This window comes from Sphaerodactylus townsendi, linkage group LG03 (assembly GCF_021028975.2).
Source record: "Sphaerodactylus townsendi isolate TG3544 linkage group LG03, MPM_Stown_v2.3, whole genome shotgun sequence".
Classification (NCBI taxonomy): domain Eukaryota; kingdom Metazoa; phylum Chordata; class Lepidosauria; order Squamata; family Sphaerodactylidae; genus Sphaerodactylus; species Sphaerodactylus townsendi.
This window is the reverse complement of record NC_059427.1, coordinates 68,875,372-68,888,319: the sequence shown is the minus strand read 5'-3', so window position 1 is coordinate 68,888,319 and position 12,948 is coordinate 68,875,372. Positions and strand designations below refer to the sequence as shown.

The 12,948-nt window shown below is 41.4% G+C and overlaps 1 protein-coding gene across 3 annotated transcripts in view; it reads right to left on the bottom strand.

Annotated features, from left to right (window-relative positions):
• The window catches only part of CACNA2D2 (calcium voltage-gated channel auxiliary subunit alpha2delta 2), a 719,552-nt gene that overhangs the window by 123,364 nt on the left and 583,240 nt on the right, over positions 1-12,948 (bottom strand). For all 3 annotated transcript variants that reach the window (XM_048488253.1, XM_048488254.1, XM_048488255.1), the window contains 2 exons: positions 5,053-5,103; positions 4,630-4,729 (listed from right to left, as the gene is read on the bottom strand). In XM_048488253.1, the coding sequence (XP_048344210.1) occupies positions 4,630-4,729; positions 5,053-5,103 (151 nt within the window). The remainder of the gene's footprint in view (positions 1-4,629; positions 4,730-5,052; positions 5,104-12,948) is intronic.

Genomic DNA, 12,948 nt, shown 5'->3' with positions numbered 1-12,948 from the left:
CAGTGCAGTGAAAGGATGTAATTTATTTCTTGCAGGTGTGTTTTGTCATTTGCAATCGATCAAAAGGCAGAGAACAGTCTGGAGTGCAGGAAAAGGAGAGGTGACAGAAATGGTAAATTGGGCTGCAGGAATTGCACGAGGCAGAGGCCGCTACCTCTGCCAGGCATCTCCCTCTTCTTTCCCATTATACAAAGAAATAAATAAAGCAAAATAAAGATCACACTTATTTTCACAGGGCTGATGTGGCATTTTGTTTTGAGATGCTTTCAGAACTCATTTTCTAGAGAAGCGGTTATTTAACTCCTGGAGGCTGTTAAGTGTTAAGAGTAGGCATTGGAGCTCTGCATAAAACCCAGAGATCAGCGTTGTTGATTATGCAGTTCACCTATCAGTGAAACATGTCCCTCGCTCCTGAGTTCTTGGTCTTTCTGTCCTTTTCTTCCCCTTCCCAGCACCATTACACCATTTGATGAGCCACACAGACTGAATAGAAGAGAATCTCAGCAAATGTCACCAGTACTGAATACTTTTCCAGAACAGTACTTTCTATCCACCACAAAGGAGAATGAACTAAAAGAGCAACCTGTCTAAGGAGACAACAGGCTCCCAACAATTTGTTATATTATGCTAAAGTACATGATTATTAACAGACTGTACACTGTACATCTGTCCTTGATGTCTTTCCATGTAGGCAATTTGTTTCAATGCTGTGCTTGCAAGTGATGCAGTAATGATAGGATCAGAGGGGTTTGTAATATGTGTTTGTAATATGTGTCACATGGTGCCCCCTCGCTCTCTAAGGAAGTGGGGAGGGAAGGGCTGGAATTCACACCATCCAGGTCACACGGTGAGATATGTGTTGCCATTAGGGAATTGCTGGTTGATGCCCCTTGGGACATGGCTGGCACGTGGTTGAGGTGAGCGGCACAATTCTCTGATGGCTCTGGAGTCAGAAATTGAGGTGTGGCTGCAGCAAGGGTTGGCCACGACCTAATCCCTTGTAATGCATGGAATGGAAGAGGGGCATGGCTTGGGGTCCTGGCTGCTAATTTAGGGACTGACCCATCATCCTTTGAGTAAGGAGGCTGGCCACAGCCTCTAATGCAGCAGCACCCCTTTCAAGAGCAGTCCGAAAGCTGCCCATCACATCAGCATGCCTCCTCACAGCCTCCTCCTTGTCCCACCTGGCCTCTTCCACCTCATCAGTGCATTACTGAAGGAGCTGGCAGAGGGGAGCCACCCTCCCACAGCCACCTCCATTCGGGGAGTGAAACGTGGGGGGAATTGGTTTCCCCCAACCCACGGCCACCACATGTTGAGAGCCAAGGATCCTCCCCCTGCCATTCCCCTCCATCCAAAGCTTGAAATGCAGGGAGAATTGGTTCCCCTCTGCCCCGCAGCCACTGTATATTGACAGTTGATGATCTCTCCCCCATTCCCCTTTGTCTAATGTGTGAAATGGGGGAGAATAGGCTCTGCTTCCCATCAGACACCCCTTGCATAGAAGACCACGGTGGGAACCACTGGGAGAAACTGCCCCTCTCCCATGCCCCAGGCAAAATGGTACCCGGTCAACACCATGAGCAGAAAGTGTGCTTGAGGGTACATTTTGGGAAGGGTGGGCTGCAATAGTCAGCGGCTCAGCGGAGTTTAAAAACTGACATGACATCAGGTGGGGAGATCAGGGGGGCGGGCAGCAGGTGGGGAGATCAGGCGGCTGGGTGGGAAAAATAAATTCGTTCTGCTCCTGTGGTGTTTGCACAGTAGCTAGTTAACCATGGGATTTTTGAAAAGAATCGCCAAATTGGTGATTTTTGAAAATCCTGGGATGAGGGAAATATTGCGGGACAAACCCGCTTTAGGACTGGGAACTGTTTGAAGACCAAACTGGGATATGATATTTCCCTTGCTCAACCCGGGATATTTAGACCGTGCAGAAATGACCACAGTCAAATGTGGTTCATTTGACAAATGTAATTGGGCTGACTGTCTTGATAGAATCGGGTAGCAAGTATTCCTCAGGCTAAAGGAACTTAAAAGCTTGCTATGTTACTGTATAAATGAAGCCAGGTTGTCTGTGAACAACCAGAATTAGATCTGGAATTGAATGTATACCCTACTAGTTCCCTAAGGCCATGTGAAAAGTACAAAGCAATGACTAACAGTCAAAATAGGTTTGATCATCAAATCATGATGTCGCTGGAAGATGTCATTGAGCCATCAAGGGAAAACTGGCTATGACCTTGTGGCCATCTAGATGCTGAGAAGTTAACCAGTCTGCCTAGCATGCATTACTAATACATTTTCCTTGAGAATGGAGAAAATATTGTGTAAAATCCTCTTTGACAAGATTTTGGGGTTCCATATTATTAGAAATTTTTGTGGAACAAAACTCATTAATGGTCGATTCCCCACTGAGGATTAGATGCGTGCTTGTCACGCCAAATATCCAGGTTTCCTGCAAAACTCCCCACTTCATCAGCGCCGAACACGCATTCATCCAATTTCTGGCGCTCCCCCCCTCAGCATGTGTTATTTTAGAACCTGCATGGAAGTAGACCTTTAAAAAAACACGTGGGCAATCTGGAGCGGTGGGGAAGTGGGGTGTGTGTGTGTTTGAATCCGGATTTGTTTTTCCCGCTGCTGGTAGTGATGTGGAGCCTCCCATCCAATGAGAACGCAGTGGGCTGTGTGCGATGCGCGTGCAGCCTTTTTTTAATTTCGCAGACTGGAGACCCACATGGATATGAAGCAACATGGGGCCGGTTTTGACTGATTGACTCAGTAGAAGGCAATATAAAACAGTGCTACACATCATATCCATGTGGATCTGACTACATGGAGGTGCATGGAAACAGGGCTTTGCTTTAATTGCCTGTTTCTTCTCTCCATGAAGAGTCTTCTGCGCATGCTTGCACAGACATTGATCCACAAGGTTAAAAATAAAAAAACCCAATTCCTGCCCCAACACAACACAGCAGCCAATCAGGAAAGCCCCTGAGCAGATCACACGTTCGATCCACCAACAGTCGGGAGTCCTGCGTTGCTGCTGTGTTGTTGGGAACAAGGATTATTTGGGGGCCACAAGCTGCGGTGGGGACCATCAAACTGTAATCAAGAGGTGCCGAATCTTTCCAAACCTGGATGTATCTAGAGTCATTTTTTCAGTGGGGAATTGACCAATGTTGGGTTCTGGGTTGTATTGCCAGATGTGCAAAAGAGATTTACAAAAAGATGTAAATAGAAGTTAAAAAATAAAAATGAAAACAATCCTGTAAAAAAAGTAAATTTGTGTTCTGAAGTACATTTTTGTTGCTTCTTTTAATGGAATACATATGTATAACAGTAGTAGAAACACACTGAAAAGGTTCTGAAATGATAGTACTTTCAGCAGGCAAAAGAGTTAATTTTGGATGGGTCTTTTTATTTTGTTTTGTCTTGCAAAAGAGCACATTTGTGTTCCTCTGCAGCATAAAAACACAAAAACAATACCCCTCTCAAACTATTGGGTGTTGGAAAAAAATCTTTCGTATTTGTTTAGCCCACAGGGTGATTTTTTTGGGAAGATTGTTGTTTTCCTGCTGTACAAGAGTACTGTTAGTCTGCTGAACTTCTCTGAAAAGATAAGAAAAAGCTGCTGCTTTAATTTAAAAAATATGTTTTTTAAAAAAACCTTCTGTAGCAGGGAATCATTATTGATGTCCCAAAATTCTCCTTTCTTAGAACCATGGAGTAACAATGGTGTGTGGGGAAGGAGTTCTGCTCTTCCTGAGGAAATGCCAAACATGTAAACGCTAGAAGATCTCTCCAAATGAGAAGAGAAGGGAGAAACTGAAACCTTTGTCCTCCACTTACTCCTTAACAACGTCCTCACAGTTGAAAACCATATTTGGAACCACGATGAACTGCAACAATGTCAAAGCCCATTGCCCTTTGATTATCCTGCAGTACCCCACAATCACATTGGACACCTGAATCTTTACTGCCACACTTGGGTCTTTTACAATGAAGAAACAGTCTGCAATTAGGCACTTAAAACTATGGAACACAGAAATTACTCTGTAACAACATGCCTTATAGGCTTGTATCTAAGGGATCTGCAATCACTTAACACCAAGAAGCACTAAAGTTAGCCTATACAGACTATCTGCATAACATCACAGTGCGATGGTTGGCAATAAAGGTTACAGCATAATTAGTGCCACTCAGTTTACCTCTTTCCTAAGCAGCAATATATACCATTCATTGCAATTTATAACTAAGGCAGAATGAACTTAACAATGCAAAAAAGGCCCAATTCTGTTCTTGTAACTAGAAACTATAATCAAGAGAAGATGCCTAGAAAACTGCTTTTTCCCTTTAATTCCAGTGTTTGTATCTTGAAAATCAGAACCAGTTTTGCTATACACTGCAGAAATCTGCATTGGTTCTTATTTTTTACACACACACAAATTTCTTGTTTATGTCTTTCTTTCACGGACTGGGATAAGGAAGGAAGACTAAGAGAAGACTAACAGCAGAAGAAAGAGGGATGTCGGAGAAGAGCGATGTTTATCCATACAGCACCTCCTTTCTTTCCACCTCTGCAATCTATCTCTTGATCCCTCCGTCTACAGACTGGGCACTTACTGAGGCCACATTAACGTAGTCATCATCAGAGAGTGTGTCCAGCATGTCGTACACAGATGTCTTCATCAGTTTCAATGTCAGGCCACTAACACTGCCACTCCTGCCGAGGAAAAAAAAATACAGCTGATGTTCATAGGCCACTTAACTATAAGATCTGTGGGAAAAATCAAGTCTTCCTACAATTATATCTCCTTCCTTTTGGGGGGAATTTTCCTTTGTTGTGGTGGTGAGCACCATGTTTGGTGGCATACAAACAAATCAGATTCCCTCATGCCTTTGAAATGTTGTAACTTTTCTACTGGGAGACAAAACTACCTGATGAATATTGACCTTTAGACTGATGAGGGAAATAAGTCACAGAGAGTAGCTGACTACAAAAAAACAGCAAAAACACAAGGAACAAGGTTTGCCAGGGGCACTTACACATCCACAATGATCACCATGTCCTTTGGAGATGAAGCCCCTTGAATGTACCTGCATGAAGCAAAGAGATGGATAAAGTGAGTTACAGGTACCGAACAGCCTTATTGATCCCACAGGACATAACGACATTGTTAGATCTCAGCAATATCAAACAGAGGGAAATAATAAATTATTTCATTTATTATACATTCACAATTAGCACGTACCATGTTTTTCTTCCTCAGTCATCAAAATACCATGAGACACTCTACTGAAAGAAGCAGTAGTTCTAGAACATGCCAGAAAAGACAAGGCTCAAGTGACCTTTCCCAGTACATTCCATTAATAGGCTTCTTCAGGAGAATCTGTTAGCTTTGCAGTATTGTTCCACAAGAGTACAAAATCAGTACACGTGTTGAACGAACACTGCAAGACTAACAGATATCCTGGAGAAGTCCACTGGTGAAATTCATGGAGAATTTGAACCGAGTAATAAAATATATTTTTACTTACTTGCCCCATTGACTTTGACCTTTTTAAAATCTTAGTGACTTATTTTCTCATTTTCCAGTGCACCATGGTCTTGATCGGAATTAGAACTGCACGTGCCAGAGAGGCACAGAACTCCAGAACACATCTTTATAACATGTTAATTGGACCTGAGTTCCTAAGAAAGCCATCAAATCGCATTGTTTTGTTATCTATCAAGCATTTTTTTAAAAAAACACTTTTTTGTTATTACATGGTCTGTTTAAAATAGACCTTATTCATAGAAATAAGATGTAATTTAGTGCTAGGTGAAACTAATTTGGCATTTTTGTCACTTTTTAAAAAAGTATTTTTCATTATCAATTAATAACTTTTGACAAAAATTATGTACTTCACTTTCTTTGATAATCATAATAATACTGATAACAAATATTGCTCTGAAATACATGTTTTCAGTTATATCTATATCCATTCTAAGTCAAATTCAATGCTACCTTTTGATTGTCAAATTTCAGGAAAAAACCTTTACCTATAACATACTTTTGTGAAATCAAACTTGTATATAAAATAAAACATCCATACATCAATGAAATTATAGATCTTATAACACCATCATAAAATAACTAGACTCTGTAGATATGACAAAATATAGGTTTTTTTTTAAAAAAATGACCAATGTTTGTACAGAAAAAGGAAACACAAGATTCTCTGACTACATACATACATAATTTATTTACGGTCATTGACCAGCAAGATCCAAAAGAATTAAAATCATAAAATTTACAGATATTACAAATATACAGATTAAAACAGTTAACAAAATACAGATAATAGACCTCAGGAACTCAGAACATCAGCTCAAGATAATGAGTGGAAGGTCAGTCTAATAGTAATTAGTAATAAGGATTAGCTGGCAGAGCCAGTAGTGCTCTGTCGGGCCTTCCTGATTTTACTTGATATCCAGGCAAACTTGGCAACAGAATACGTTAGATTTTTATTGGTATCTGATAACAGTATTTTAACCTTTTCTTTCTTAGCCAAAGGAATGTTTGTCTGGTCAAAGGACAGAAGCATCCAACGTATCTCATCATAGTATGAGCATTCAAATAATATGTGTTCCGAGTTTTCAACACCTCCTATTTGACAACTGCAAATTCTGCCCTCAGTTGGTACTTTGTTATAAATCCCGTTGGTATAATTAGACGAAAGGGCGTTGTAACGGAGTAGGCTGTAGGCTCTTCGATAGTTAACGTTAAACAAAGAAGTAAGATAAGGCATTATTGAAAGTTTATTCAGCATTATTTTGCTGAAGATTGGGTGTTTGAGTTTATTCAGGTCGTGGTTGCCTCTCTACATCTATGATTCTAAGTTTAACAAGATTCCTAGCTCTATCATAATTCATGCTTTTAATTAGTTGATGGGAGTTTCCATAATATGTTAGTTTCCGTGAAACTGCTCTTAAGCCACGGGGGAACAAATATGTCAGACAAGACAAGTCTTGGTAAGACCCCTCTGGCAATCGCATAGCCTGAGCCAATATATTATAGAGAGTGTCCATAGTTTTGCTTGTACTGAAATTAGGCCAGTCTCTATACGCAATGCAGCGTTCGAAATGTTGTTTGGGAGCTGTAGGATGGACCTCAAGAATTTTGACTGAGGACGCTCAAGATTGCAGAGGGAGCCGGTTATGGTGAGTGGTGTACCATATGATAGTTGTGCCAATGATTTGGCCTTAAATAATTTGATGGCAGCCGGAATATGATGCCCACCTCTGTTCCAGAAATAATTTCTAATAGCTCCAGAGCTTCTAGACGCATTTGCAACAGCATATTTGATATGAGCCATTCTAAGTCCTGATGACTGAAATACTACGCCCAGATATTTGTAGAGTGGAACCTGCTCCAATTTTTTCCCATTTAATTTCCATATATGGCGTTTAGGTCTAGTAGTGCAAACCATCACTTTGGTTTTTTCATAGTTAATTTCTAACTGGATTCTCTGACTAAATTTCAGTATAGTTTCATTTGGTTCTTTATTTTAATTAATAAATATCAAAAGGTTAGATGATATGTGATGATGTTCATAATGTACACAAGGCTGGGTAACTGATAATGAATTTCTTATGTTTGGAAGTTGTATTAATGCTTAGCCTTGGTATATATCACATGTTGCATAATTTTAGGCTGAAGATCGGGAAATTGTATGTTCCTGCATATAAAATTTCCTGCACTTAGAAGACTAGCATCTCAGTGTAAAAGGTAGACTAGAACCCCCTCTCCTGACATGCTGATTTTCTGTGTTTTCTCAGCCTTTGCAGACAGTGCCCAGAGGATTCATAGAAGTGTTGGAAGTATGTATGGACAGGGGTGCTCTTAACCAAAACACAACAGGGATAGACCCCAAGCTGCGGGGTCCCCAATACCCCAGGACCCCTCCCCACAACAGACTGGGCAGCAAGCCTGGCAGAAGCACCAGCTTATAGCTGCCCAATCTTCGGCTTGGGCAGTTGGCTTTTGGTGACAGCAGTGGCTTTTGACCAGAGGGCTACTGCTGCACCTTGCTTGGACCTCAGTAGCAGGAAGTAGACTCAATTGGGGGGGGGGCATGGAGGTGTGTGGCAATAATTCCAGGGTCTCATCATGGATTTTTGCCCAGGGCCCAGAATCACTAATTCCGTCTTTGTGTGTGGAGGAAAATACATTTTGCTTAAAGTGTGCTAGTCTGTGATCAAGTGCCTCCATAAACTGAGCATAAAGCATAGGGATAAATTATGCCAAGAATGAGGTATTTACAGCATTCTTATGCTAATGTAGACACCTTGAAAGGCCATAGCTTTATCACTGTAATTTGAAAATTTGAACTACCGGTAGTACTAAACATATTTCCAGAATATAATCAATTTGTGGCCTATTAGAGCATGGCATTCTGCAATACTGAAAGAAGTGGATATTGTTATAGGACATTTTCAAATAGTTGTGTACGCAGATATAGAATGTATCCCAAATAATCCACAATGGCCTATTGCTCAAATAAAGCAAGCAAGTGAGAAGACACCAGAGGGCACTGCCAAATTGTCTTGAAAGACAATGATGGGATGAAGAAAGACTCTGCAAACTGATAGTGACCTGCTGCTCAACATTGTGTCAGTTTAATGAGCTCTAAATGCTAAACTGTTCCATCATTACAATTTTTTAAAAAGGAGCTATGATTATGCTGACACAGGAATATATATTAAGATTCTATTTACCTCCAACCCCACCCCCCCCATGGTTTCAAAGGCCAAACTTGATTAGGTTATTTTTAGCTATTTGGAGCGGAGGCATATTTCCCTCCACAAACAATGACAACAGCTTTTTAAAATTCACCTCTATTATTTTGCAAACAGCAAGTGTAACATCTAGCTAGGTCTTTATCGTTTGAGTTATGTCACATGAAAAAATGGAGATGAGCATATAAGGTCCTTGCTGTGACATATATGACAGAAAAAAACAGGAGGAACAGGATACGTGGTTCTTATCATGCCATGTTGATTATCGATCCATCTACCCATCTATCCACATATGCACAAATGTAGTTAACACAAAGAAGCCAGATATTCGCTTTAGATTTATAAGCTCAGTATTATTTAGATTTATAAGCTCAGTACGTGTTGAATTTAACAGAGAAAATGGTTGAATCCCCACTGGCGTCTTACCCAGGTTTCAGAACACAAACTAACCAGGTTTGAGGGACGACCTCCCCATTGCTTGCATGGCAGATTCTGTTTCTGGCCCTCATTCTCCCCGTTAATCCGTGTTCCAGCAGGACCTGGTTGCAAGTGGCATAGACCCTATTAACATGGTTCAGAGCTGATCCGAGGGAAGGGATGAGGGTTGAAACCCTGACTTGTTTCCCGCCCTGGAGTGTGACGTGGAATTCGGGCAACCAATCAGCGCTGCAATGTGCGCGCAGCCTTTCTTTGGTTTCGTTTCTGCTTTTGCGATTGGCCAGTAGAAGGGGACACAAATGTTAAACAGTCAAATGTGTAACTTTGAATCATTAATGGTTTACACAGGTAATGATTAACTGTTTGCACAGTTAAACGTTAAACTTTTACATGTTGGTTTTTTTGTTCGCGCCCCTACAATGTAAGGTCCCGCCCCATCAAGGCACTCCAGCCAATCAGGGGAGACCAGCAAAGCAAGCTCGCCTGGTAGTGGAGATTGCTAAGAGTTCTGCAACCGGGTGTGTCTGCTGTGTGCTCACTGCGGTGGGGAGGGAGAAACTCCGATGAAGAGGACATGGTTTCACAACGAACAGGTTTGGATCTGCATGCAAATTTCAAGAGGGGATTCAGCCAATAACAACAGCAGAATTACTGGTGGTGGAACAATTTGAAATGTTCACTCCATCCTTGCCGAATCTCTCCAGGATCCTCTATGATCTCAAGATCCTGAGCAATTTGATAGCTCTCCCATTTTCCTTAACTAATGCTTAGCTGCACTTGACATCCTATCCGTTTGGCAGCATTTTCAGATCTCAGCAAGCTTGTTTTGAATGATTTCTTTTCTTGTTGTTAATATATAATCACTTTCCCGTACATACCCTGGGGAGTCTCTTGAGTATTTCAAGGTCCCTGTCTTGCTTGCTGATGGTTTCATTTTGGAATATGTTTGAGTATTTAAGGATTGAAATATGTTGACTAACATTCACAACTACAAAGTAGTGAAAGGGGAGTTGTATACACAAGAAGGATTGACATATAGCTGGCTATTAAAAGTGAATATCCTTTTTGTGTGAAAGCGACTTCAGAATTGCACAGTTGACTCGGGAGCCATAGTCACTCATGGGAATCTGGAACAGGACCTTGAAAAGCAGGTGTTTCCAGTGTTTACAACTGATTTGGGAAGTATGAATGCATATTTGTGCATGAGATCTATTCATCGTGGGCATTTGATGACAAATGCTAGGAAAAAGATACAATACAACTTAATCGCCAAATTGATTAATTTATGTATTTATTTAAATATTTATATCCATCTTCCTTTATGGCTCAAGTTGTGGCAACTTGAGTACAAGGAAATAAGGCAGGATAGAAATGTTTCAAATGTCAGAAAAATAAATGGGTCTGAAGCTGGAAACTAGCCTAACTCCCCAAAGGACATTTGTTCTGTCTTGCCTTGCACATGCAATTAAGGAACTGCGCACAACACTTCCAAGGCTTTCTTGAGATCAGAATGTTGTTACCTCTCAAGTATAATTCTTGACCAGGAAGACCCTGCTCACTAACCACCTATCTTTGTTCTTCAGTCAATTGCTGAAGACTGATCCTGCTGAGAGAAACAGTGTAGTCAGAGACTTTAGTCTGTTTAGGGCCACCAAGAAAGGGGACTAAAGGGACAGAACTTCAAGGACTCTTCTCACCTTCAGAGCCAGACAAATTGTGTAGTTTTTAACATCATGTTTAAGTTTAATAATGGGTTTCGGGGGGCGGGGACATTTGTCTGGGTAGTTTTGGTGGCTTTTGGTTATTCTACTGTAAAAAAAGATGAGTCCTATTTACATTTTCTGTCTCTAGTAAACCACATTAGTGACCACCAAAGCTTTGGGAACCCTGTGGGGAAAATGATTGGGACTGGCTAGAAATGAATCGGTATAATGTCAAAAATCCTTCCACATGAAGTTTTGTGGTATTTCAAAATATATGTTTGGAATAAGCCTTTGCCTTTTGCTTGACTGGTAACTGATCACAATTCTTGAGGTCAGAATTCAGGCTTTGCTTTTGTGCAGGATTTCCACCTCAGCACCATCCTTTCAATTATACCCAGGCTTCATCAAAGGATCTTAGGAAAATGATCATGGAGTTTGGTTATATTTAAAATAATTATCCGATGTTGAGTAGATTAGAATTGCCAACCTCCAAGTGGCACCTGAAGATCTCCTAGAATTACAACTGTTCTTTAGGCTAAAGAGATCAGCAGTCTTGGAGAAAACGGTTACTTTGCAGGGTGAACTCTATGGCATATACCCAGCTACGGTTCTTCTCATCTTCATACCCCATGATCCAAAGGCTCTTCCACCCCAAAATCTCTGTTTCCCAGCCCAGAGCTGGTAGACTGAGAGACAGTAACTGGCCCAAGGCCACACATTCCCTTCTTCCCTTCTTCCCTTCCCTGTGTGTATCCAGCAGTTCCACAATGGCACAACGCATAGCTCATCTGGCCCACGAGGGTTACTAGGGCCCCTGGACTTAGGTTTCCTGATCTTCTGGCAGTCCAGCCTAAGAATTCCATAAAGGTGGATGGACTGTGAAGATTAACAGGTACCAGATAAATGGAGAATCACTTTTACAAGGGCATCAGTATGGAGCTTTTATGCCCACTGCTAATAGTGTGGCTTGATTTTCTCGGCAGACCATCCCCCTGCTGAGGCTCCTTTAAAGGGCTGCTCCAGTTTCCACACACGTTGTAGCCTGTCTGATATGTTTTCTGGTGCTGAATCCTGTAACAGCTTCTCCAGCTTAATACCTCCTTCAGGGTAAGGGGAGAGTTTGAGCAAATTCAAGTGGAGTGGGGTGACAATCAGGAATGCTGGCTCTAGGGGATACATTTTTCCTTTTGATGTTCACAAATAAGCGACAGCCAAAGAATGGATTTTTAGCTTTTTCATACTCTCTGGTTCGCTCTTACACTCAGCTCATCCCTCTTTTTATGGCTTCCTCATTTTTGTGTGACAGAAGACACCCTCTGGAAAGTTGTTCATGAACCGCGAAGCATACAACAGTTCTGCCTGCTTGCCAAGGCAAGTTACCCCCTCCCCACATTAGAATACTCCCCATGAGAGAGCAAAAATGATCTAAGTATTATAAAAATCCAGCTAGAGTTGCAGACATACAGCACATATAGATGCACTTCCCACAGAAACCAATTTGTGTACCTAGAAACACAAAAAACACTCACACCTTCTGAGCCGCAATAATGCACATATATTTATTCTGGTGTAATAGTTAAGAGCAGTGAACTCTAATGTAAAGAACTGGGTTTGATTCCCTGCTCCTACACATGGTGCCTGCTGGGTTAGTCACAGTTCTCTCAGACCTCTCTCAGCACTACTTACCTCACAAGGTATCTGTTGTGGGGAGAAGAAGTAACTTAGGGTGAGAAAGGGGGACTGGCTCAAGTCTGGATGGGGCCAGAAGGCTGATCCAAGGGGTCCTTGGCTTGTAGCCTGCAACTTTGTACCTGCACAACCATCACCAGCTTGGGACATCCTTGATGGTTCTTCACCTGTTCGAAGTCTATAATTCCCCCCTCCCAATTCTATTTTTATGCTTATTTCATTTTGTAAGCTGCTTTGAGTCATGTATATGTGAGAAAAACAAAATGCAAATATTCTTAATAAACAATGAACTCATTTGCAAATATGTTTTGCTAAGCATGAGTTAAGTTT